This window comes from Castor canadensis, chromosome 5 (assembly GCF_047511655.1).
Source record: "Castor canadensis chromosome 5, mCasCan1.hap1v2, whole genome shotgun sequence".
Classification (NCBI taxonomy): domain Eukaryota; kingdom Metazoa; phylum Chordata; class Mammalia; order Rodentia; family Castoridae; genus Castor; species Castor canadensis.
This window is the reverse complement of record NC_133390.1, coordinates 41,912,121-41,940,078: the sequence shown is the minus strand read 5'-3', so window position 1 is coordinate 41,940,078 and position 27,958 is coordinate 41,912,121. Positions and strand designations below refer to the sequence as shown.

Below are 27,958 nucleotides of genomic sequence, written 5' to 3'. Positions count from 1 at the left end.
TAAAAAGAAATAAAAAATAGTTCACAGACTATAGCCATGTTTTTATCACTATCAGGCTTAATGTTTGTTGCTTAATATAATGTCATATAGATGATGTAATTAAAAAATGTTTTATCATTAGAATATCAGTAGAAAAATGTTATTAGGATATATCAATAAAAGTTTTTAAGGTTAACTCACATTTATTTTGTTTTCTTTTGTTTAATTTTTTCTCTTGTAAAACATGAATGTTTTGAAGTATTTACATTGTAGAGTAATGTACAGCTAATAATAAATGAATTACCTCAATAGTTATTATTTTGTGGTGAATGCACATAAATTTCAATCATTTCACATGTCTCCAACACAAAACATATCATCATATCGCAATTAGCTGTAGTCACAAAGTCCTATGATGGATCTCGTGACAATTATTCCTCTGACCTAACTATAATTATATATCACTTTGCCTGCATCTCCTGATTTGACCCTCTCTCCATCTCTGGTAACCACTGTTCTACTCTGTTTCTATAAGATCACCTCTTTTTTTTATAATTAAAATTATTTTAACTGATACATAACATAAAATATGTACATCTTAAGGTGATAATGTGATTTCTTGACACATGTATATATTATGTAATATTTCAATCATTTCAAGTATATCTATCTCCTCAAACATTCATCATTTCTTTTTGATCAAAACTTTAAAAATTCCTTCTTTTATCTTTGAAAAAATGTACAGTAAATTACTGTTATGTATAATTGCAATATGTACAATAGCACACAAGAACTTCTCACTCTTGTAACTTATAATCCATTGATCAACCTTTCCCCATCCCTTCTTCTACTCCATTTTCACTACCATTATTTCTCAATTTGTTTGAGATCAACATTTTAAATTCCAAAGGAGTAATCAAATAGTATTTGTCTATTTTGTCTAGCTCATTTCACTTAGTATACTATTTTCCAGCTTCATCCATGTGGACACAAATGACAGGAATTCAAACTGTTTAGAGCAGAATAATATTCCATTGTATATACATGCCACATTTTCTTTATCCATTTACCCACTGACATGCTGACACTGGGGTACAATATGGAAGTACCCACCATACAACTCCCATTCTTTACTCTCTACAGGAGCACTGCCTACCTTTCAGATGAGATCACTGCTGTGGCTGGGGCTGTCCTGTGCATTGTGGAGTGTTTAGAGGCACCCTGTCTTTTTCATATAGACTCCATTAGTATTCCTCAGTCATGACAGCCAAAAACGTCTCTGGCCAATATTAAGCACCCCCAGGATATGTGGCCATCTCCATTTTGTAACACCTACTTCTATCCCTGCCTGTGCTTTAGCTATGGAAAACCAAGAGCCTAACTGACCAGAGATAATCTTCTAATACCTGAATTTTAGTAGCATAGCCATATGCCATAGGATTTTTCCATTTTTTATTGTTTTTTCTCTTTTATCCTTTCTTTTACTTTTGCTTCTGAACTACCCTCGATTTTATTGGAAAATGGAATGATTGTCTATTGTTAGTGAAGATTAAATTAATATTAGACATTAAGCATCAACTTCCTTATCAAACAGCCATCAGTGATCAAACATTACAGTGAAATACACTCACTATCTACAGTTGTAAATGTACAAATGTCAGTGCCACACAATAGATATTGGATAAAAGTCCTTGAGAACCATGTTTGGCTAGAAACATGAGTGAAAGATGAAATCGAAACCCATAAATTTTAATTTAGTTTCAATTTAAAACAGATCTCTCTATATTTAGACTAAGCATGTTAGTCTAATATTATCAACAAAAATAAATTGAATATACAATATACAAAAGTTGGATTCACTAAACTTCCAACCAATAATTCCTTACAGAAACTTAACTACTATTCTGCTTTGAATTCTGAACACAAAAGTTCTTCCTTCCTTATCATCTACCTAAACATAATTGGTTTTAATATTTTCTTTTTTGGTCATTTTCCAAATACCTGCCAAACACACTTTTCTATGTGGTATTCACAAACTTGAATTTGATGGGACAACACTGTCATCACTTGTTGACTTTCCTGTGACAATGAAATAATTCAATTGTATTTTTATTGATGAAATCAAGCTTTGGAATTGGTCAGCAACTTAAATTTTTGTAGGTAACATAATGCCACACATTCAGAATATTGTAAAAATGTAAGCATTGATTACAAAAATAATTTATGAAGATGCATTTACCATATTTTAGCAGATTTTAAAATGAAGCATTTACTTGAGTGTTATCTATATCCACATGTAAGTTTCCCAAATATTTATGTATTTGAGAAATGTTTCCAAATTGCTTGGATAAAGCCCAGAATCACAACATATGGAGTGTATCTAAAACCACAACTGCAGAGGGACCTTCAATTCAAACTTAACAGATCAGAAGTTAATGTTAGCTCCCTATATCTGTAGTGTCAAAATTAGAGCCAGCTCCTCCCAACATTTATCTGAGTAACTAGGGACTCAGGGTAATATTTAGTTTCTATTCAATTGAATTCTTAAGTTTAGTAGGAATCAGGAGTCTTGGTTTCTGGGACTAGCTTTGACCCTCATATTTTCATTCTAGCCAAGTTTCTTAAGTTTTCTGTGTAACTATTTTGTCATTCAGAAACTGAGGGTTTGGAGAATACATAACTGAACTATACGCTGATTTTTATCTATCTCTGACATCTTAAGAGCTTGGATGTCTTTATAAGGCTTAACTTTTTCACCTTTCAAATGTCTATTTTTTTTTCTTTTGTTATTCATATGTGCATACAAGGCTTGGGTCATTTCTCCCCCCTGCCCCCAATCAAATGTCTATGTTAAAGCTACATAAGTATCAAGGATGCTGACATTTTTCAATGTTAATTATTTAAGGCTCTTAAAGATGGATTAGCTTTGGCTAAATTGTGCATTCCTTGGAATATCATGTCTGGACACGCTTCTATAGAATCCTTGTAGAATAGTTAAGGCAGATGAATAATGGGTTGAAAGCAACAGAGAACCTCTGGACAGAAGCATTACGTAGTTGCTAACATCCAATCCAGGATCAGTGGAAGAAGTCCAAAACTTTGTTCATTTGGTAAGAAACAGCAGTTAAAGTAAGAATTACACAGTTAACTTGTTCTTAAAATATTCTTTAATTCAATTTTCTAAGTTTAATATATTTAAATAACTGAAATGAGATATTTAGCTAAAAGCCTAAATTTTTCAGGTGAGTATCTGAAGTCAGCTTATTTGCCATGGTCTTGGAGTTTTAAAGGCTTGATTGCTAAAGAGAAGGAAATGTTTGAACATTGAAGCATGATATCTCATATCTGCCCCAATTTTTCTCTGATTCTATGCACAAATGTTTCCTGGTTGATTTAGGAAATGTTTTGCAGATTCACAGTTCACATTGACTACCTGAGAGCTCTGTCAGGTCATACTTAGACTGACGATGGACTTTAGAGAATTTATCAGAATAAAACCTGGCTTCTCAGGTTAACAGTGGAACTACAGACATAAATCATTTTGCTAAAGTATTTAGCATCTATCTGTTGTCAGGGACTCAACTTCACTCACTGCAGTAGACAAAAAGGGAATGTGCAATCCAAGAGGACTCCCAGGGGAAGCATTCATTCTAATCCTCAGTAGCTCAGATCTAAAAGCCACTGAGAATAGAGTCAGCAGATGTTGATTAATACAAAGGGTCAGAGAAAGATGATCCTTCAGGTAGCAAAAGCCCATCTTGTGAATGTTTGAGATGTTTCTCAACATTATGTGAAATGATTAGAAATTTATTTATATATAGAAAATTCCTCACACTCTAACTTATTGAGGACTATCTAAAAACTAAACACAAATAGAAATGTTTATTTTACTTTCAGGCTTGTACAAAACAATACAAAAGACATGTTAAGATGATGTAACATGTCTATTTTTAATGAAAATAGTGCAAAAATTTAGGGAGGAGGCTAGATATATGTCCTAACATGGGTTCAGATCTTTTCTAAGTTCAAAGAAGTTTTAAATGCCAAGTTTTGTGCTCTGCATAAGTCAAATCCAATTTTTACAATTATAGAAATAACCAAGTCACCATGAGCAAGAAGAACAAAACAACGTACTATACTACCTGACTTCAAAATACATTACAAGTCCTTAATAATCAAAGCAGCATGGAGCTGGCATAAAAACAGACACATAGACCAATGAAATAAACTAGAGTGTGAGAACTGAACTCTCACATCTACAGCTAATCAATTTTCAACATATGTGCTATGAACATGCATTGGAGAAAGGGTACTTTTTTCAATAAATAGTTCTGGGTAAATTGAATGTCTACATGTAGTAGTGTGAGTCTAGATAATAACTATGTACTGTATGCTTCAGAAGGCTAAGAGAAATGAATTTAAAGGTTTTCACTATAACAAATACTAAATGTTAGGAGATAGTTATGTTTAGAGCTGATTCAAACATTACACAATGTATACATATATTAAAATATCACATGATACTCCACTAAAGTGTACAATTTTGTTTTCATATATCTGTTAAAATTATAGAATGATTACAGAAATTCATTTGAAAGTCTGAATATTTAATATTCTGAATGCAATTTTCCAAAGAAGCAATGTTATAAATGAGAAAAGTGTATTCAATGTAGCAGAAATATTGCATGCTTGCAATAAAGTAAATAAATCATATTAGATATGATAACAAGGTAAGGTGCGGTGGCTCAATCCTATAATCCTAATGACTTGGGAGGCTGAGATCACAAAGATTGCGGTTAGAGGCCAGCCTTGGAATATATTTGAAAGAATCCATGCCAACCAATAGTTGGGCATAGGGGTGGTGTCTATCATCTTAGCTACGTGAGGAAACACAAACAGGAGTATCATGGTTTAGGCCACCTGGGCATTAAACAAGACCTTATTTTAAAGTGCTGGAAGTGTAGCTCAAGTGGTAGAGCACCTGCCTTACAAACATGAAGTCCTGAGTTCATCCCTAGTACCAAAATCAAAAACAACAATGAAAATACAACCTTGAGTAATGCTGATATGTTTAATATGGGCTTAATGAGGGAATAAGAAAGCTCAATGAGAGAGTACACTTCTGGTGATTTTAAGACCATCAGACAGTATGGCAATGGTTCCTTCAAATATCTATATTTAGTGAATAACTGCTTGAAATATGTGGCAACTGCAGGGGTGAGGTCAGTAAGTCAAAAAGAAAAAAAAGCATGAGAATGGGTGTGAACCATGACATAGAACTGTGTTTTTAAAAGAGTGACAGAGAAGGAATGATTCAAATTATCAGCTATTACAGACATCAAGGATAGGATTGTTTTAGGCCATTGTGATTTCCACACCTCTTGTGCCAGAGGAATGTGGGCAGATCACTGGCTTGAGGGTACCTGGGAAAGTCTTTAAGTAATGAGTCATTACATACTTGAAAATGTGGGACATTCACAAGTGGACTAGGAATAACAAAATAAACTAATTTTTATTTTTTCTAGGGTCACTAACACTGCAGACTGAAATGAATCAATAAGAAAGAGGACTTAATCACTTTTAGCCTGATGTTAATTTGAGTTAATCACTGATGCAAATACTTAAATTGTCTTCTTGTGAAGTGGTCCTTTTGGAATCAGAGTAATGACTTAAACACTTTCATTCGATTGAGAAACAAGGAAAACTAATCTGCTTATTTAGCCTCAATATTTGTATTGCTTTTTCTCAAACTCTTACAAATTCTCTGCTTGAACATCCTTTTGTTAGAGTAACTCTCTCTGACCCCCTCAATTTTTAAAACAACATTCCCTACACACTTCCTACTCTCCTCACCTAACTCCTTGGCTTTATTGTGCTTTCACTTTTGTTTGTATGATCTGAATTCCTAGAGTGAAGTGTAAGTTCACTTCTGGACGCTCAGTCCCTGGGATGGTGTGGATACTCACATATTTGCCAAATGAATGAATGAAGAATGGACAAATAATGTTATTTTAGAGAAAAAGAATTCCTGGTAAAGACTGTGAGTAAAATATTTTAAAATATTTGCATGCAGTCTCCTTGCTCCTGTGTTCCACTTCACAATTATAGTTTCAATCTTCCATCACATAAATCCAAAAAGACTTTTTTGTTGTTAAATGTTGAAATGCTCATGCCATGCATCTGTCCAAACTGGTTGGCTAGAAAGTTCCAGTTCTCTCATTAAATTTTGATGCAACATTAGAAACTGTAATTACTAAAACATTTAGGTTTTGGATTTATAAATAAGTAGCTTTAATTTGTGGAGCTACATATAGCATAGTCATACCTATCATAAGAGGGAGTAAATAAATCAGAGTTTGTTTATTTTGGTTGAATGCCTAAAATACTGTTAGTATATGAAGTCCACTGATTAGATATGTTGTTATTACATTTTTATGCACATGTAAATGACATATGACATATAATACTTATAAGATTAATATATTTTTCATAGTTGTATGTTTTATGCACATAGATTTTAGTCCTTTAGAATAACTCACAACAAAGACTCATGATTTTTAGTTATGATCTTAAAATGGAGGTGCCCTGAACAAGAGTATTTAACCACTTAGCTTTAGATATTTTTCCTTATTCTAAAAATGAAGGTAGATATGATGCACTACATATTTCTGGCATCAACTTGCAGAATAAAATAAAATTTAAAAATAAGATTTTCTTTCTGACAAAAGGCAGAATGCTCTCAACCAATATCCAGATCTACTTGGCATTACTGTAATCCCAGCTATTTGAGAGGCAAAGAATGGGAAGATTATGGCTTGAAGGCAGCTCAGCCAAAAAGTTAGCAAGACTTCATTTTATCAAACAAGCCAGGTATGGTGGTGGATGTCTGTAATACTAACTATACAGGAGGCATAGGTAGGAGGATTGTGGTATAAGATGGCCCCAGGCAAACCAGCACGGGACCCTATCTGAAAAAAAAAACAAAACACTAAAGCAAAAAAGAACTGGGTTATAGATCAAGTAGTGGAACACCTGCCTAGCAAGCAGTGAGACCCCGATTTATTTTATTTTATTTTATTTTTTTGGTGGGACTGGGGTTTGAACTCAAGGTTTTGTGCTGATTTTAAACCATAGTACTGCCAAACAGCAGCAGCAACAAGACAGCTAGCTTGAATTATTATTCAAAATGCAACTTCAGAACAGAAATAAGAAGGAAAAACACTAATGGTGGAAATATAATGAGGAACAATTAAGTTGGTTTCCTCAAATTCCCCAAAGCGTGACTGGCAGAGTGGTTGAAGTGGTAGAGCACCTGAGTTCAAACCCAATACCTTCAAAAAAAACAAAGACAAGAATTGGATCAATTGAATAGATATTATATTAATTAGATAAAATCTATACTTTCTCTAATTGTATCCTGGATGAAACACCAAGTTAAGAGCTATTATATTGGAATTTTGGATTCTATTTCAATGATTATAAAAATATTAATATGCATAGATGCATGTATGCATATATACAAAAGTTAAACTCTTTGGAAGAAAATTCACAAAGGGAAAGATTGAAAAATTATTCAGTGCTAAAAGATTCTCACCAAGAGTAGCATGGTTAGAATGAACTGAAGTAGTAGACCAGGGCAAAACACCAGAATATCACAATTATACTTTGAAATGCACATACTGTGAAACCAAAAAGAGGGAATTTCATTTTTGTTTGTTTCTCCAATAACAAAAAATCTTTGGTGATTTAAATCTGTCAGGCTAAATGCTCCAATCCTACCCATCCCGAGGTAAGACCTGTGACTGTCAAGCTGCCATTAGTGTGCAGCTGCACTTATGCTTTCAAGGCTTATTCTTTATAACACATCATATCACATCAGACTATATAACAACTTAGATATGAAGTGTTGAAATACTGTTGAAATGTTTATTTAATTTTTAAGGTACTCTTTCTTGATAAAACATCATAATAGTGGTTTTTCAAAGTGTCATCCAAATATCCATAAAGGTCCCCGAGAGCATTTAGGGGGTTCTGTGACACTGAAAAATTTTCATAAGAATGCTATAACTTTATACCATTTTCACTCTCAACATCACAAATTGAACTTTCACAGAGGTTACAGGATGCATAATAATATGTGATATAAAGTATCAACACTTCAAATTTCTGGATAACTCAGTAGGGAGAAATTCAGAGAAATAACTAGAAGTGGGTACTGAAAAAACTCTGCTTCTCTATACAATATTCATGTGGAAAAGATGGAGAGAAATAACTAGAAGTGAATATTGAGAAAAAAATCTGACTCCTTACACAATATGCTTATGGGAAGAGAGAGAAACACACAATGCATATGACTATTTTCACTGAACCTTTGCTATTAGGCAAACCCTTGAGGACATAAGGGAGGAAAACTTCACATACTTAAAACAGAATAGAAAGCAGACTGGGAAAATGTTGCTAAATTGTTTCAATTGAGGTCAAATGTTTCCTCAATTCCTCACATACTCTCTCTAGTTTAAGATTTTTAAATACACAATTAGTAGATATAAATTCTATACTAGTCTTCTATTCTGCCTGTTGTTCCCATACATGTTTTAAAGATGGAGCAGCAGAGACCCTACATCTAAGTCATTGAATCAAATGCCACTCAGGATTTCTTCTTGCAAATACTTTCTACCTAAAGGCAATTTCAGAGGAGTGACAAGGAAAAGCTTAATGCACTGAAACACTGAATGCTAATTTCTGAATTGTAGAAACTCTAGACACCAGGTGAAAAGCAAATTAATTAGAATGTTTATTCAGAAACAATGACTACTCCTGTTTAAATATGACCTTGTTTTTTCTAAAATAACCATAATCAAAATTTACTTAACTAATTAAGTAAGATAGATTTTTAACATGGATAACACTGGTTTTGGTTAGTAAAACAAATCAATTTCAGTAAATGTGCAATAATAGACTAGTTTTCTTATTTATTAGAAGAAACTTTTAACTCAGTCAAGTCTATTTCCCCAAATACTATATGTTTAAATAATTTTGATAAATGCTATCAGTCACAATCACATAATTTCAAAAAGTAGAATTATCAAAGCATTTTCGCAATAACATTTTGCAAGTGTTCTTGAAGTAAGTACCCATTCTCAATATGACAACTTAGAATGGCAACTCAGCTGGTTCAGTGTGTTTACTTAAAAAAAAAAAAGAGCTCTGTTACTTGATAATCTCATTTTTAGAGTAAATTATAAAATTACTGTACTAAACAAGGCTTATTATGGGAGATTAAATCATTGATTTCCAAATTACTCTAACAATGTATCAGGACCACCACAGATATTTTGAGAGAGTTCCAACAGAATGCAAGGGTAACACAATTGGTTGGTGTGGTTTTCAAAATCTCCTGAGACTAAAATATCAATACAGAGTCCACTGCATTTTTCTTTCAGAAATGTTGAGAAAGAATTTTGACACAGCAAGGATGCTTTCATTTAATAAATGGATGTGGCCTAAAGACTAGAACCTGACTGAACAGTAAGGTGAAATAATTTGAACTTATTTCAAATATAAGGCTTTTACACCAAATGTACTTTTTGAATGAAGAGAAAATACATTTTGAAATATTTTTTGAATAAAGAGACTGTTGCGCCAGGAGCCAGTAGCTCATGCCTGTAATCCTAGCTACTCAAAAGGCAGAGAGCAGACGGATCATGGTTCGAAGTCAGCCTTGGTAAATAGTTTGCGGGTTGGTGGAGTAGTTCAAGCTATAAGAGCGCCTGCCTAGTAAATTTGAGGCCCTGAGTTCAAACTTCAGAGCTGCCAGAAGGGAGAGAGAGAGAGAAAGAGATAGAGAGAGAGAGAGAAAGAGAGAGGGAGAGAGAGAGAGAGAGAGAGAGAGAGAGAGAGAGAGAGAGAGAGAGAGAGAGAGAGAGACTTTCATAACAAAAAAGAAAAGGGCAAACAAGCATGATACTTTTCGTGGAACTATGTTGGAAGCTCATAGCATAGCAGAAGCTTGTGAAGAATATCTTTAGAAAGTATAGTAGTAGTAAGGAGAATAAAGACATTTCTTGGGAAAATAATTTCTTAGTGCATATACTATTTTCTGGTATGATAGTGTAGTTAAAAAAAGATGCTTTGACTAATTGAGTTTTGTGGAGATCAAAGAAGAAACATTTCACAAGCACAGATATTTCATCAAGTGTTCAGAGTTAGTTGTAAATGCATTCAACTTGCCTGAAATGTAGGAAACATTTTTAAAAATTCTTAAGATTCACTAACAAAGTCAATCTGTACTGTATAATTTTAAATAGAAAAGGCTAAAAGAGTGTAATATATAAGGCCATCAAAAGAGTCCCAACTCTGAAATCATCTAGGAATATGCTACTGTATTTCTGTGGTTCTACCACTACTGCTTTACCTTAGGAAAAATTCAGCCTCACAAATTAATCTTTTCCTCAGAGTATGATATATATGTTACTTGATAGTATTGGTGATTGCTAATTGGCTGTCAACATGGATAATTGCTGAAAAGAATGATTATTTTTAAGTCAAGAATCAACTTTCAGAATATAATAAGAAAATAGGAATTCACTGTCTTTAAAAACTATCCATTCTCTTGACTTGTGAAAGTATGGAGGAAGAAGATAGAAGCTATTTTTTCTACAGTAGACATCTCCCCACTTTCCACATTTTACTTTCTGTGGTTTCAGTTACCTGGAAAATACTACATGGAAAATTCCAGAAATAAGCAATTCAAATGTTTTAAATTGTATGCCATTCTGAGCATCACGATGAATTCTCAGTACCCTTCTGCTCTGATCAACCTGAAATGTTAATGATTTCTCTGTCCCCTGTAACCACGCTGCACATCTTCAAAGCTTTCAAGGTTACCAGATCAACTGTCATGCCATCCTAGTGTTGTGTTCTAGTAATCCTTATTTTACTTAATAATGATGTTAAGAGGAGTGCTGTGAGCAATGAAGACTGGTAAAACAGCATCATAAATCAATTCTTTTAGGTTAAAAGTTGAAAGTTCTCAACTTAGAATATATATATATATATATATATGTATATATATATATGATTCAGTATTATTTGTAGATAAAAGGACACTATTATAATTAAGGCAACAAGTTAAATATATCAAAGAGAATTATGCAATTCAAATTCCAAAGTCTTCACATATTTTCATATTTTGATCAAACAGTTTAAATTCTAGATATCTACCCTGAAGAGGTAATCATAGAGATGAACTGTATGTCAAAACATGCCTCAAAATAGTATTATTATAAACATTGGAATTCTGCTTAATAATAGCGAATTAAGTAAATAAATAATTTATTTGAATAAAATGAAATGCCAGAGATTATTAAGTGACATTTTAAGAGAACATTTAATAAATGGAAAATTCTGTACCTTATATTTTTGCTTAAAAAGAAGATTTCAAAATAACATTGAATTTATATATAATGAAAACACTGGATTTACTGATAAGTTGAAATTACTGTATATGTCAGCTTATATGGTAGGATCTGTTTTTGTAATTATATGCAAAAATAGGAATTATTTATACATGAAAATGTATTAGAAAATATTTTTAAAGGATAAAGTTAAATGTTGATGCCTATAACCTTGGGTAGTATGATTATTCATTAATAATTACCTTTAATTTCTGTTATCTTTACATTTTCTGTATTTCTATTTTCTAAATTTTCTATCCCAAAAATATACAAAGAAATGAGATTTCAAAAGAATAAAGAAATATTCAAATGCATTTTGAATCAAATGGATGCAAATTAAGACAATTAGATACAATTTATCCTAACCGATAACCAAATATCAAAAACTATAATACTTAGTTTTATCAAGAGTGTAATGAAGTGTACTTTTAAAATAAGACAAAAAAGTGTTTAACACAGAAAACCCACTTTTAGAAGTATATCAGAAGGAAATCAGCAGACCCATAATTGTGAATGCAGATGGATCATTTATACATTTGTCTAAAACACAGAAATATTAGACAAAATAATATGTGATCACTAATTATTATTGGCTTTCAAAATGGTACAAACTGAAAACAGAATACATCAAAAGCTGCTAAAAATGAAAACAAGGTTTATTTATTAACAAAGAAATACACTCAAGGGGTAAATACTTGGAGAAGATGTCATTATTAAAAGAATGGCAGAATCAGAATCACCTATTTTAGTAATGCATTCATGCATATATTTGTATATAAAGGCATGAAGAAAAATCTAGAAGAGTGGATTCACAAACATGAATGTTACCTGGAGGTGGCAAAATTATGGACAACTTTTCTCCTAACTTTTGTTTTGACTTCATTTTTTTAGTACTGGTCATTGAACCCATGGCCTCACACATGTGAGACTAGTGCTCTACATTTCAGATTCACCCCCAGGCCTACTGCTTTTTGTATGTGAGAAAGGATGTTGATAACTTTGCTTAAACTAGCTTAAAACTCTTGGTCCTCCTGCCTCCACCTCCCAAGTTGCGAGGATTACAGGCATATATCGCCATTCCTGACCTGCCTAGATATTTTTATCATATGAACATGATGTGTTACTTATGTAAATGCTGATGTAAAAAAACTTTAAAATTAATCTAGTAGAATGGGTATCCTGCAAATTTATCGAACGTGCTTGCTAAAGGTGACTCCACCATGATGAAAAGATGGGTAAACACAAAAACATCAATTTAGGCGAGAACCTTGCTTTTTTTTTTTTTTAGAGGGGGGTCATAAAACTAAGTGTTATAGAACTAAAATCAATACTCACCTTTTAAATAGTTACCACTTATGTTTCTCAAAATAAGTAATGATATTTTAATTTTAAGAAATACTTCCTTTTGTGGAAAGCATAATGAGCACAGCACTTTGACTCACCATTTCTCCTTATTTATCAGTTCATGTGTTACATGATGGAACACAAAGATAAGAGATGAATTTGTGTTACTTACTCTGGTTGTGTAAGCAGCTTCTGGGTCATCCTCTAGAACACGCGAAAGTCCAAAATCAGAAACCTTACACACCAAGTTACTGTTGATCAGGATGTTCCGAGCAGCAAGGTCTCGGTGAACATAGCCCATATCTGACAGGTACTTCATGCCAGAGGCTATTCCGCGAAGCATCCCCACCAGTTGGATGACTGTAAACTGGGCATCATGTTTCTAGAAAGCATATCCAATGTAGAATATATATATCAAGATATATATATTATAGAGACTAGAAATATATCTTCTGCTTTTCTTTAAAATCACATAAAATTTGTAACAAGCTGACTGTACAGATTTTACCTCAAAGTGCTCAAAGCTATCAAGATCTGTGTATAAATGGATACAAGAATAAAATAAAATTTCATACACAATTACCAAGTAGATGTATTACCAACTAGAGTATTGTGTAATCAGAATTAAGCTCACAAGTAGGACTTTCCTAATCTTTATATGATATGCAAGCTTCTTCTCAGATGGCAAGAACAAACAAATAAAATGGGTCTTGTGACTATGTCATGTTGATATTTATTTGTTTGATTAAATTTTTGTTGTTCTTTCTTGGTACCTGATCTTTTATGACTTGCTTCAAATAAGGTAGATACTATATTTTTAAATTGTCAACATAAATACTTAGCTCAGAATTGGTAAAAATATTTATTAATTTTTGTGCCTTTGCCCAACCGTGAGGTGAGTCATAAAATAGAGACAAAGACATAGAGACAAAGTTCTTATTTAAAAAACTTTCTAATCCGTTTGTATTTAAGTAAAAATATATGGTTTATAATGTACACATAATGTGTTAAATACTATATTTCATATCTATAAAAACAATAATTTTAAATTAATATTTATTATAATAATTGAAGTCACCTAATTTGGAAAGTGTTTTTGAAATCTGTAAAAATAATTACTACTAAAATTTTTTCAGTTTATGAATGTTAAAATAATTTCTCATTCTTAGAAAGTTTAAAATTATCCTCCATGATAATAAATGATGCTACATATATTATGGATTTATCTATCTAGTTATCTGTCATCTGTCTATCTCAATTTATATAGTTTAAAAGTACCTTGGGGACAGGGGTATATCTTTTCTTTTCCTCTAGAATTACTTGTGATTGGCGATGTCTTGAGTGCCATACATTTTTTATATTTTTTTGAACATAATGTTTCCTAAACTATATTAAAGTGTGATGTATTAAGTTTATTCAAATATAAAACTTGTAAATATAAAGAATATATACATGTATATAGCTAAAATGATATTCCTTGATTGCAAATATGCATACTTCAACATTACCACACATACTTAGTTTCTGAGTGGACAGCACTATGTGGATGGTCTATCTTATAAAATATTGAGGTTACTTTGAATAAAGAAAAGGGGATATTTGCTTTAGGATTATGTCTTATCTTTAGTTTTATGTCATTGGTGTGAATCTTTGCAATGAAAAAATATCAGAAGATTACACAAATTTGTTTTAAATATATAAACCATTCACATTTGGATGCTACATGACAAAGGTGCAGATTTACAGGTTTTCCCTTGTTATTCAGCTTCAGAAATTTTCATTTTGACTTGAAGTTTAGATTACCTAATTGCTTGCACAATATTAAAGGCATCTCTCACATTTTCAATGTCTCATTTATAAACACTTATGTGCACATATGTACACACAGGCATATATTTTACTTACACGTAAGAAACTGTCCAAAGAGCCATTCTCCATGTATTCTGTGACAATCATAACTGGCTTGCCTATGGACATGGTAAATGATAAATATATAATTATCAATGCAGTTTAACAATATCATATAATGAATTTATATACAATACACTTTGACACATCTAATGAAAACAAAGATGTAAGATATTTCCTTGTCTAAATTTTACAAAGTACAATTAGAAAAAAACAAATACTGTGTGCACATGTATGAAAATGGAAAAATGAGACTTGTTGAAGCTATTTCAGGACTGGGGGAAAAAGGGGAAGAAGGAGAATGATGGAGGGAGTGAACTCAAGTATGATATATTGTAAGAACTTTTGTAAATGCCACAATGTACTCCCAGCACAACAATAAAAAAATTACCTAAAAGAAAAAGATCCTAGGTTTCATTAGAAAATGAAACTTTAAAAAGATATATAGAAAACTGGTTCTCCAGAATGAAGGCCCATACCCTACATTATCTAACTTGGCTTATTTGGTTTCCAGTGGATGTACGATGTCGAAACATATCTCTTTTCTCCAGTTAACTGCACCTTAGTTAATTTTTTAAATCAAGTATTTTGTCGTTAAGTCTAACATAGCAGCAAGAACTCAACATTCATTCATATTCCATCTGTAAATATTTATAGAGCTGTGTCAGGTGCTCCCTTCTGAGATCTTTAGTCAGTTGTAAGTAAATCAAATTCACTACATTTATGGATTATACAAGAGAGATGAAGGAAACAAGAGTAACATAGTATTTTTGCTTATATTCAGTAATTTAAAATTATAAAACCCATGTTATATTTGAAAAGAAAATAAAACTAAAGTTAAAATTGTTGAAGGCAGTAATTTATAATAATTGTTTTGGAAATATGTGGTCTAAAATATGATTAAACCATTTAATCCATCATTGCAGTGTATTTATATAGCAATTACTACATGTAAATTACTGGTTTATTATATATGTATCTATATTACTTATAAATTATCATTTCCATTTTACTCATGAGAGAATTGAGATATCAAGGTTAATTAATTTCCTTAATATAATACAGTGGACAAGTTATAAAGTGAAGAGTTGCAACCTACACACACAGTGTTGTCACTAAGGTAAACTATAAATGACAAAACAAACACAAAAGATGCTAAGTATACATTATCTAGAGGGCTTCAAATGAATAAATGCTCAACAATAGGTAATGGTTTGGTCAATTGCTGCTTGTAAGTTCTAAGGGCTAGTCTGAATTAAAAAGACTGAGGACTGTAGCATTTAAGGCAATTGTTACAGTATAATGTTATATGAATAAAGCTGAAAATATAGACACATTATGGTGACAACTAAGAAAATGAGTAGAGAAACACAAACATTTCAGAAAGAAAAAGAAATCTGAAAATGGATATCCCTGATATACAGAGAATACTAGTATTTTTTCCATCATTAGAATTATGTAATATTGCCTTACTTAACATGCTATATCACTTCTCATAGCTTCCTTATGATATAGTAGTATAGATTATTCCCATTTTACTTATTTCTCAATGAAGAGCATTGTGAATTTAAGCAACTTGTTGAGTCACAACTTAATAGTTAAGCAGATCACCAATACAGCTCTCCTTGATTTAAACCTATATGCATATTATCACATTATAATTCTCCAACTTTATTATTGCTTACAATGTCTTAATTGCAAATTTTTCATTCTATAAAAGGGAAAATAACTCTTCTTTCAGTCCATAAGACATGAGTTAAGTCATAACTGAGTACTATTGAAAGTTCTTGAATATGTAATAGATTTTTAAACAAATATCCATGTCCATCTAACTGTGTAATACAATTATTAATTTCCTCTTGAATACCCTCTGTCATGAACATTAGTTTGCCATTTTGATGCTAGAAAAAAGCTTCCTTTCCTTTTACATACAAAATTTATCGGTTTGTGCTAGTTGTGAATTATGGATTAGTAGTGTGAAGGTTATCTTTACCATATTTGGTAATTTGAATGTATCCCTCTTAAATTGCTTTTTGGAGAGCTGGCCTGGAATAAAATGAATGAGTGAATCAATGAAATACTGCATATGCATATTTTCTGAAGCTCAGTGTTTCTTCCTTAATATAATTCTGGGAAAAATAAGAACTCAAGTATGATATATTTTATACATTGCAAGAACCTTTGTAAATACTCCAATGTATACCCACCCAGCACAACAGTAATAAAAAAAAATCAAAACAAAGAAAACCATAATTCAATGCATACTGCAAAAGTAGTCACACATATTTTGCCTCCCACTGCCAATACTGAATTTTGTACTATTCAGACCTCTGGCTCTCAGCCTTATGACCATTTCATTTCTCATTAGCATGTCTAGTAAAATGTTTGGCAAGGGAAATAAAAGTAGCTAAAAAATCAAACCAGTCAATTAAGTCAAAGCCCCATGACCATTCAGAAACAAGATCAGGCTGCCTTTAACTCTGTAATTTAGGTATTTGTAAACACTTCAGTTAAGATGGGCAAGTCTGAAAATGTGCTTTGTATTAAGTTCAAAGATTCAGCAAACCAAATGTACAGATGAAGAGTAAACAGAATCACCAATATTCCTTGGAAAGCAGTATTTGAACTTAGAGTTTCCCTGTGATCTTGATTTTGATAAATAAAGTTAAAGAAAAAGAGGCTCAAGAATAGTGGTGAGAATTAGTTCTAACATGCATTAAATGTAGTGGGAAATTATCTATAAAATGTCTGCTCAACTGCATATTCTGCAGTGCATTGGTACTTAAGTTTGCATAGTCTTTCATGTTCATGTTCATTTTGATTTACAAATGGCTTGACATGCATCCTCAAAATAGAGCCTAAAGCATTCACTGCCATCAAAGACCTCAAAACAGAGCTGTGTACACACACTAAACCCAACGGAAGTACTGTTCAATGACTGGCTGAAATGAAACTCCACCAAGAATTAGTAAAGCAAAATTTTCAGTGGAGTTTTACCTTTGTTCTTAAATTGATTTATGAATATAGAAAAAGATGGTGAGCTTTCACAGTAACAGAGTTAAGGGAAGGAAATTGGTTTGTTGTGATCAGTTCATTTCCCCAGCTATTCCCAGTGTCTCAGAGATAATACTAATTGTTGAATCACTGCTTGATGACAGTAAATGTGATTCAAAATGTCTAAGAATTCCAGAGTCAGTACTGGCTACTTCACCACCTACTTTATTATCACATTTTCCGTAAAAGAACAGTAGGATGATGTGATTAAGGAATATTTTTTTAATAAATTTCAAATGTTGGTTCTTAGATGAAAATATTTACATTTAACAAAAAACATTTGTCAATTATTAAAATATTTCAAGTTATACCAGTGTGGTTCATTTTCAAATTGAAATACTAACACCTATTTACCATAGTAATTGTGTCTAACACTCTATATCTTATTTTCAAAAAATTTAAACAAACTTTTATACATTAGTATGACATAAAATCAAAAACCATTATGCTTAGCAGATAGCAGTTTTTTATTAATACTATGTACTCAGAATTAGACTGGAAGTAAAAAAGAATAAAAAAGAAAAGAAAAAGAAAAAAGAGACAAGGAGAGGAAAGTTGAACAAATTTGACAAAATTCACCTCACTATTCACAAGACAGAAGGTTTTCATCAGCAGTTCTAATTCCATGACATAGCAGTGGGTCAGGTACAATTGATTAAATTAGGTCCCTTATTTGAGGCTGGTTAAAGATAATTCCTTTCTTCAAAATAAGGTTGAGAAACTTTTCCAACTCTTCCTTAACCAACTATTCTCTTAATCTTAATACATGGAACATGTATGGGTTTTTTTTGTTTTGTTTTTTGGTTTGGTTTAGTATTTGGAGATAGGGTCTCACTCTGAAGCTCAGGCTGGCCTTTACTTCAAAATTCTCTGGCCTCTGAAAAATTCTCTTGCCTCTGCTGGCAACACATAGAATCTTTACATTCAGCTGATATTAAAGATTTTTATTTATCTACCTGTAACTCAAAACAAAATTTAATATTTTTGATTATAAGAATTGTATTTTATTAATGAATATAGCAACCTGAATGTGCTTATTTTGATTTTACAAAGTCAGCTTTGTTATTAACTGTTTAAAATTTTCTAGCCTTTATTTTTTCTGATCTATTTGGAATGTTTAATATCACAAATATAATGCTGAATTGAAATGATGATAGGAAGCTTCTTGTTACTCAAAAGAAATACCATTAATGTTTCACCATCTAAAATGACATTTGTAGGTTTGTTTGGTATTATTTTGGTAGAACTGACCAAAACTTTATTTGCCACACAAATTTTCTATGTATGATATAATTATAATTTTTAAATTAATTTTTAATTTTTTTAACTTATTGAGATTTTTTTTCTTCATATCTGTTAATATGAATATTTGAAATTAATAAGCATTAAACCAACTTTGTATTTTTGGAATAAACTAAACTTGCACTTGGTGTACTATATTATTTTTCACATTGCTAGATAAGGCTTTATAATTACTATATTGTGGTGGATTTTTTTCATGTACCATTATGACCTTTACTTTTACTATGTTATCCATTGAACAGTAAGGTATCAAGATATTACTAGCCTTATGAATGAGAAGGGTTTCATTTTCTTCCTTTCTGTTAAAGTTTGTGTAAAAGCAGAATTACTGAGACAGCTACTAAACTGTTATATCATTATATTTCTTCTTCTTTTAGAACAGTTGCTGTATGTATAACCTAGTGTTCTACAAAAGGCAGTCTTTGGGTACAATGAAAATCATGCTCTAACAAATTTTCTAAGTTGAATTTAATCTTTTAAAAATATCAGAAAACTATCCTATCTATGTAAATGAGGAAATATGCAATATCACATCTTTTATAATTCAAATGTGGCCAATTAATGCAAGAGACATAAGTTGACAATAAAAATGAAACAAAATTTTTTTAACCTTGCTAAAATAGCTTCCACTTCCCTCTCCTATTTTCTACAATATATTGAACAGAGATTGTCCTAATTGTGGTGGTGTGACCATATAGACATGTTCTGAACTCATTCCTCAATTTGTGATCATGAATGTCTGATTAAAAATGTGTGTCATCAGAGTTTCCAAAATTGGTTATCCTGGAAAACTATTTCTATAATTAGTAAAATAAATACCACATATGTATTGTCTATCAAGAATATCACATGGAATATAGATCTCTTGAGGCGAGTTCAGAAGAAAACTTTTAGAAAGAAACAAAGAAGAAATAACAAGGATTTGGCATTGTTAATAAAGTATGACATTTTATCCCAGAAATGTTTCCTTATCCTTTGTTCAGGGAATAAGAAAGTACACAATACTGTCTAAGCTTTTGGTGCAACACAGCTGGTCACGTGAAGACAGGTATGTTTTAACTATGAGAAATCCTCTCACTGGTTTGTTCATGACATTCTTCAATGATGCAAAATTGTAGCTGATTTGCATGGTGGTTTTTAATTTCCAGAAAATATTCCAAGAAGATAACACATCAGCCAGTATAATTCCTCATCCAGTATATTTCCTTCTATTTCACTAGTTAACATGTTGCCAATGAAAATTATTGTTGGAGTCAGAACATCATTTAACTAATGGTGTGATGGCAGAAATATCAAACATTTGCTAAAACCAAGTTTCCTCCTTTTGAACATTAACTAAAATTGATAACACATGTTAGTACCTAGTTCTGAGCAGAGGCGGTGCCCTGAGGTTTCTGCTATTTTGAAGATCAGAGACTCTATCACCTTCTCTTGTTTAAGACCTTCAGGCTCACAACATACCATTAACATTGTTTATGGCTCAATTCAAATAAATGAAAAATAATGATTGCATAAAGACTTTTTTCCAAATGATTTGAAAGTGATGTATTATAATAGATCCAATGTTTGTAAGCACACAATTAATAGCAATAATAAAAAGAAAGGGATAAAAAGACTTTTTTCAAGAATTTTCTTTTACATACCCAGATTAACTAGTAATCTCTCATATAAACCAGAAGTAGTCATTTTTATTTTCAGAATTATTTGGTGATGAATACTTATATAATCTCATTGGATTTTAAAGACTGAAAATAACAGGTAGTGCTGTTAATTCTATGGCAATAGTATGCATCTGTGAGTGGTTTAATTTTCAAGAGGCTTCATAATCAATAATACTGAGTGAGAATTTGATCTCAGATCCACTGACTAGACACCAATGTTTGTCTTTCCTTTTGAAATAAAATTTTATTCATTAAATTATATGTATATGTGAAGTTTAATTTACAAGGGATCTCACAATCAGTAAGTCTAGGTCAGAATTTGATTCTTAACATAAATACTGATATGCTTGTTTTTCCTTTTGAAATATAATTTTGTTAATTAAATTATAAGTTCTGTGTCAATCTACTTGTATGTATGTGTGTACATGTGTGTTTACATGTGTATCTGGATTATGTAGGTAGATTACTTTGGAAGTCAAATACTTTTAGAAGCCAAAATCATAGGAGTAAAATAAATAACTTCTTTTAGAGATATATTTTTCATATTTATGTATTAAATGCAACATATTAATTTTGTTATAGGGAGTTTCTATTTCCTTTCTGTTATAATAGAGTGCTAGACTTAGATTTTTTAAATATGACACTGAGGATTTCAAAATCTAATTCTAGGACTACTACTCTATTATGTTCACAATATTTCACAATATATGAGATGACTGGGATTTATATAGTCAGGTTTGGCAGGTTCTTACATACTTATTTGGCCAGGGAGATATATCAAATTTAGAATTCTCACTCTAAGACTCAGGCAGTTGTAATCCATATCAGAATCCTACAGAATTAGATTTGATTAAGATGTTTAATGTGTGATATTTGCAGTTTTTAAAGGTTTCAGTTTTTCTTAATGAATTCTTTTCTACATTTTTCTCTTAAGGATGGTTTTACAGATTTTCTTCCTTACCACAACCACATTTAATTATTTTATTTTTATATCTAAGGGAAATTTGGCATGATAATTATGGTTTAATGTTGTTTATCATTCAGTAAATATACTCATAGGAAATAGCAAAATGTAATTGGTTGCTCTTAATTCATAGTACTGGAAAGAAAGAATTAACTCATGTTGAATAAAATAATAAAACCTATAAGTAAACTTAAATTTAAGCCTAATATGTAGTTTGTTAACAACTCTAACCTATTTTTTCTTACTTGTACATTTTGGAGAAGTTATGTGATGATTCTGTTCAAGTTAAAATGTAGTCAATTTGTCCATCACTCCCTGGGTAATGAAAGCAGTTATGTAATTTCACTTCTTTGAAAAATACATTCAATTTAATGACATAAACACTGAAAGAAGTCCTATTGATAGAAGATACTGCTTCTTTCTTCCCTTCCTACCTCCCTTTCTTTCTTCTTTCCTCCTTCATTTATTCAATCAACGCTTGATTCCTCCGTGGTAGTAAATTAAGAATTTGCTGTGATTCAGATTCTATTTTAGTCACTTTGAGAACTTATATTTTGTTTTAGGTTTAGCAGTGATTACTTATCTCCAAAAACTTTAAAGCATGAAGAATGCTTTGCTATGATCTAGTTGTTAGGAACTTTCTTTTATATCAAGAAGTAAAGGAATAAGTGGAATGTGAGTATAAAACATGGAAATCTGGTTTTGTCCAGATATGGGGAGAGAGCTGAGAGAACAAATTCTCCATACTATGTCTAGCACTTTCTATTTAGACAAGCTATTTATGTTTTACAGTTATTTGATCAAATGTAAAAAGGAAGTGATCATATCTAACTCACAGGATAGTAATGACAGTGAATTATGCCACAGAACAAAGTCAAGAAAATAATAGGCACTTTATAAAGGAAGATAAGAAATGCTCATTGTGAAGACTGAGAGTTAAAAGTTTGGCTAGATATGAACGAATAATTTTCTCTCCCCAGTGAAGTTCCATATCTGAAGGGCAATCTCTGGATCAGTATGTCATGGATGAATTAAATGTCTAAATGACATTAGATGTCCAGTAAAATGTGACACTATAACTCTATAGACATAAAATGCCTATGGTCTTTTTCTGAAGGAACAATGAATTCATGCATTTTCCTAATTCTTCTTATTGACATTTAGTGTTTTTACCTATTATTAACTTAAAAATGAAAAAGATGTTTTTCATCCAAAAATATTTCACCATCACTATTAATATGGCCTGATTTTTAAGAGTACAGAGGGAAGAAATAAAATACTTTTTAAAAGATGTAACATGGGAATACTGTATCAGTTTAAATTGTTTTACATTAAGGTTTAATTCTATTTATTTTTACTCAAAAGAAAATCAAAGTATATTTCAATTATACCATCTTCTCATGAAGAAGGAAATGCCCTTTCAATCACACTAAAATGAGAAGAGGTATTAGAGTCATTTGGAAAGTGCTATATGTAATGTTAAAAAAAGAATAACATTGAGAAAAATATGAGTACTGTCTGCTGGTAACCATAGAGTATGCAAATGCAGTGCCAATGACTTATTCCCTAAAGGATACCAAATTTTCTGCCATATGTTGTCTTTCACTGTTTGGAATTTGCTGCCAATTTCACTTATTCTTCATCCTGTGCTCCAAAATCTTGAGGAGGAAAAAAAAAAAAAAGGTCCCAGAGCATTCTCAAGAGGTTTTCATTGGAATTGGAGCCAAAAATCACAGATCTGCCTCACAAGATCCCTTTTGAGCTTGGCTGGAGAAACCATCATGCAAATAAATTCAGGTCTCTATCATGGGCTGTGAGCCAGAGCTTCCCCAGAGCAGTCAAGAATCCACCTGGGAACTCAGATCACAACTATTTTAAATCCACAGAGAAGAAGAAGAAGAAAAAAAGAAGCCTGGAGTCTACTGTGATTCCCATCTTTACAGCTCAGAAGCATTCTCAAGATTCCTATAATTTTCCTGAAGACAGGGAGGGCAAAGAGGGTAAAGATTTGGGAGCTTAAATGAAGTTGGTGAACTATAAAAGAAAAGGTAGCTAGCTGGGAGTTCCTGTCAAAACTAAGTCATTGCTACTCCACCTAACAGAACATTCTCCATAATTCTCTTCTTTACAATGAGCATATATTTAAATAGTCCAATGTCTTACTCAAATGTCTAACATCAAAATTCAAAAATTTTTAAAGATCTAAGCGACAATTGCCAATATAGTACCAGTTAAATGTATTTTCTTTATTCTCAAAGAAATTCTTTATAAACCTAAACTGATCCTTCTGTTAGAACTGATGATACCTAAGAAAAAAGATCAATATTCTGAAATGACTTTACTTACTTTTAGTTACAACTCCTTCCAGCCGAATGATATTGGGATGGTCAAACTGTCCCATAATGCTTGCTTCTCCCAGAAAATCTCTCCTCTGTTTCTCTGTGTAACCTACTTTCAGAGTCTTAATAGCCACTGAAATCTCTTTTTTGGAAGGAAGTTTTAAGCGGCCACTGCACACCTCTCCAAATTCACCTGTTAGAATGAAGAAGAATAACACAATACAAGAGAATATATAACAAAAATTTATCCACAAAAGAAACTCTTTCTTTTTAAAAATCCCATTAAAACATTTATCCTCTTGACCTACAAAATGTACATTGTAGGATTCTAAGTTATTTTGGAAGATGGTAATATAAGACTGCTAGAAAACCCCAAAGCAGTTACATCCCAGTAGAAAATAGACATTTTGAGAATCTCCATATGTTTTTAGGTACCACACTATGAAAAATGCAATAGGAAGAAAACAAGAGGGAAGTTGAAAGCTGCATCTATCAGACTTTTCAATCCTTTTCTAATAGCTGACATTATTTCAGGGTAATCAACAGGCCAGTACAGATATTACAGGTTGAACATTGGATTAAATAAAAGATGTTTTTAACTATTCTACTTTTACTATGAAGGCCAATTTGGCTATGGGCTCAGATTCTCTGAAAATGAGAATGAAAACATCTGGTATCAATTTATTTTATTGGAGTATTGGTTTGTTGCATTATTTTCATTCTGGCTATAAAGTTCTCTGGGCTTCTAGGAGGACAACAATGGTATAAGAGTATCAAATGAAACAGTCTGTTTCGTCTAAAGGATCATTGTTGAAATATTTTTCTTAGATTCAATGTCCTCAATAAAATAGTTGTCCAGAAGCTATTGAATATGGAGTTTTGCTGACTTTTAAATATTTTAGCTCAATCAATTGAAATTGTCTAGAACTACATAGACACTATCTTCAACAGGTATTATTATTGAGAAGATTTTCCCACCAGTCTTTCATCAGATTTTGAGCTACCTTAGAGCAGAGACCTTTACCATTCCATTTCTCTATCCTTACAGCTGCCATAATAATTGTTATGAAGTAGTGCCACCCATAGAATATTCCTTATTCACAGAAGAATTCCAAGTATTTAGTGCATGAATTGTTGGGTCTATATGTACCACATTTTTTTAAAAAAATAGGTTTTAATACCAGACGAGAGCTTTTTTTTTCCAAAAGCATTCTGGGACTAATTATGTAATTAAAATTGCTTTTCTATGGAATAAAATACTATTCTTAGTCTAATGTCACTATAGTTTTCACTGACTTCCATGCCCTATATGTTATTCAGGGAAATGTGAGCTGATTCCATAGCTATTTTTTCCAGGTAAGTGGTTTGACCCACAAATATAGCACGTTGTCCCATTGATTTATCAGCTGCATGAAAAAAGATGACTTGAATCTCTCTAGGAAGCTCTCACCTCCCCCTGACTTGATCTTTTCTCAGAAATCATCTTGCTGTTGTCTCTGAAACAATGACTTATGCTACAACTTGGCCAAGTCACCTTAAGACCAAAAGCAAAAGCTCATGAACTTATTTAACAAATACTCATCAACTGGCAGCAGTTGGGCAGACACTATGAAACCCACAGAGACATGGTGGTACACAAATCAAAACTAGTTTTTTTTTTTTTTATGAGGAAGTAAAGAAAAGATAACAATGTCTCCTACAGCTATAATGTATTTAGGATTACAGGGAGAACAAAATTCACTAATTTTGCTAAATCTAAGTCAGAATACGTCATTGCAGATGTGAGAATATTAGGAGAAGTTATGATGCAAGATTAGAGTTTAAAGCCACAGCAAGAGTTTCTTTTCTCGCACAGGGTTATGTGAACATTGCCAGGCAGCTACAGTTCACTTTGTGTAAACATTAAGTTTGAGCTAACCATAAAGAGGCATCTATAATGAACTTTAATTTTCTGAAAGTTTTGCCATTCTCATGTGCCAACATGATACAAAGGATCCTGTTTTAAATTCAGATGCCATCACCACTTAGTGACATATTTGTCTGTTTATAGAAGAGATAGTGCAGAGCTGTGGTTAGGAGCATGAATCCTGGAGCCAAACTGCTTAGAGTGTAATTCTTGCTCTGTTACTTAACAGTTTTGTGATTTTTTAAGAGAATCTCTTAACTTCTCTGGGCCTCCATTGCCTTATCTATAAAGCAAAATGTCTCTACCACATAAGGCTGTTGTGCAGTGAAAGAACTTAATACATGCAAGGCATTTGAAACAGCATTGAACACATAGTAAGTAACATCTAAGTGTTAGCCATTTTTTATCTCTCTGAGTTCAGGTACACCTTACAAAGGTTAAATTATCTATCCACCTTTTAAGAGCTTCTGTTTAGATTTAATTGACAAATGAATATAAAAATACTTTTTAAGCTGTTTAATTCTGTATTATTAAAAGACAGTTATGGTGATGATGGTGATAACGAGGTTCACGTCATATTGGACAAGTATTTAGAAAGGAAAGCTTTTCTAAGAGTAATCTACTGGGAAGATTAAGAGTGAGTTCAAATTTCAAGTGAGCCGAGTATGTTTTAAGTGGGGTTCCTGTGTACGTATATGTGAATAAATACCTTCAGAATGGTGTTTCAGTAATGTTAATGTTTTTTAATTTAGTAATATGGTTACTTCATCAGCTAAAGTCTAGAAATGGTCACCAACAAGATATAATAATGTCAAATATTAATTAAATTCCCTTTTTAATACTTAAAAAAAGCAGACTGAGAGAACACAATTCTGTCATCACCTAACAGGGTTAGCCTTTCTAACAATGGGAGATCAATTTATTGTGAATATTAAACTTTCATGAATAACATTGAATTATTTTTAAAAACTAAAAAGGATGTGGAAATTAAGTAAGTATATTGATGAAGAAGTTTATTATAGGGTCTGGGATGCAGTGTAGCTAGATAGTACTTGTCAAGCATTTACATTTACTATTCTATCTCATCTATGCTTGCACATGTTTTAAATGTTACAAAACATTTATAAAACAGTAGCTTTTAAACTCCGGATTCCATATTCTATCCTTGCTAATAAGAAAGCCTCTGAATACAGGGTTGAAATTGAAAAGACTAGTTAAAATTGTATGTGCATAGTCTGTTGAATTCTTCCAGAAGTAACACACATGTATAGGTACAGCTTTATTGTTCACAATGTAGCAAATAAGAGTATTGACTACAAAAACTTAAATAGGAACTGTAGGCATAATTATTTATGAATATGATTTAAGAGAAAAAGGACAAAGAGGATCTGTTCTAATCTTTCATGAGCATCAGGAATTACTAATGAGTCAATACAAGTAGACCCTCACCCTATCTCATTTATCAGATACCATTTTTTAATGAGTTTGCTTTGCCTCTCAACACTGTGCTCTGGACATCTGGCTTTATTAATAACATCTTCAAATAATACCTTTTACCAATGCAGAAGGTCTTGTATTTCCAGATCAAGATGATAGCTGTCTGTTTTCTGAGCTAGAAGACGTTTTCACAATATGGGCAGGAAGAATTGAAAGTTACACCATGTGTCCCTGTGTGGGCTTGAACCACCAACCTTTTGGTTAACAGCTAAAAGCGCTAGCCCGTTGCGCCGCAAAGGCTCAAAGACACTGTCTGTTTTCTGGACAATGGTTGAGCATGAGTGAGATTTTCCTCCTCTAATCAGACACCAGTGGATTGTGCAAAGTCTGAGTGTTGCTCGCGCTGCTGCAACTGCCATGCTGGAGAGCAGTGCGCTCTTGTGGGGCAACATTAAAACCAGACAGAGACATTCTCTATCACAGAATGGATACCTGTTAACAGAGTAACCAAAATATCTGTTTTGGTTCCGGAATACCATAGAAGTGTAGTGAAAGTATACACTTTTGACTTTTGGACTGTAAAAAAAAGAATACCTACCCTAGCTTCC

The 27,958-nt window shown here is 32.1% G+C and overlaps 1 protein-coding gene across 2 annotated transcripts in view; it reads right to left on the bottom strand.

Annotated features, from left to right (window-relative positions):
• Positions 1 to 27,958, bottom strand: part of Epha3 (EPH receptor A3) — a 343,013-nt gene that overhangs the window by 31,513 nt on the left and 283,542 nt on the right. For both annotated transcript variants that reach the window (XM_074072942.1, XM_074072943.1), the window contains exons 11-13: positions 24,015 to 24,200; positions 14,685 to 14,746; positions 12,952 to 13,161 (exon numbers count right to left, since the gene is read on the bottom strand). In XM_074072942.1, coding sequence (XP_073929043.1) covers positions 12,952 to 13,161; positions 14,685 to 14,746; positions 24,015 to 24,200 — 458 coding nt within the window. The remainder of the gene's footprint in view (positions 1 to 12,951; positions 13,162 to 14,684; positions 14,747 to 24,014; positions 24,201 to 27,958) is intronic.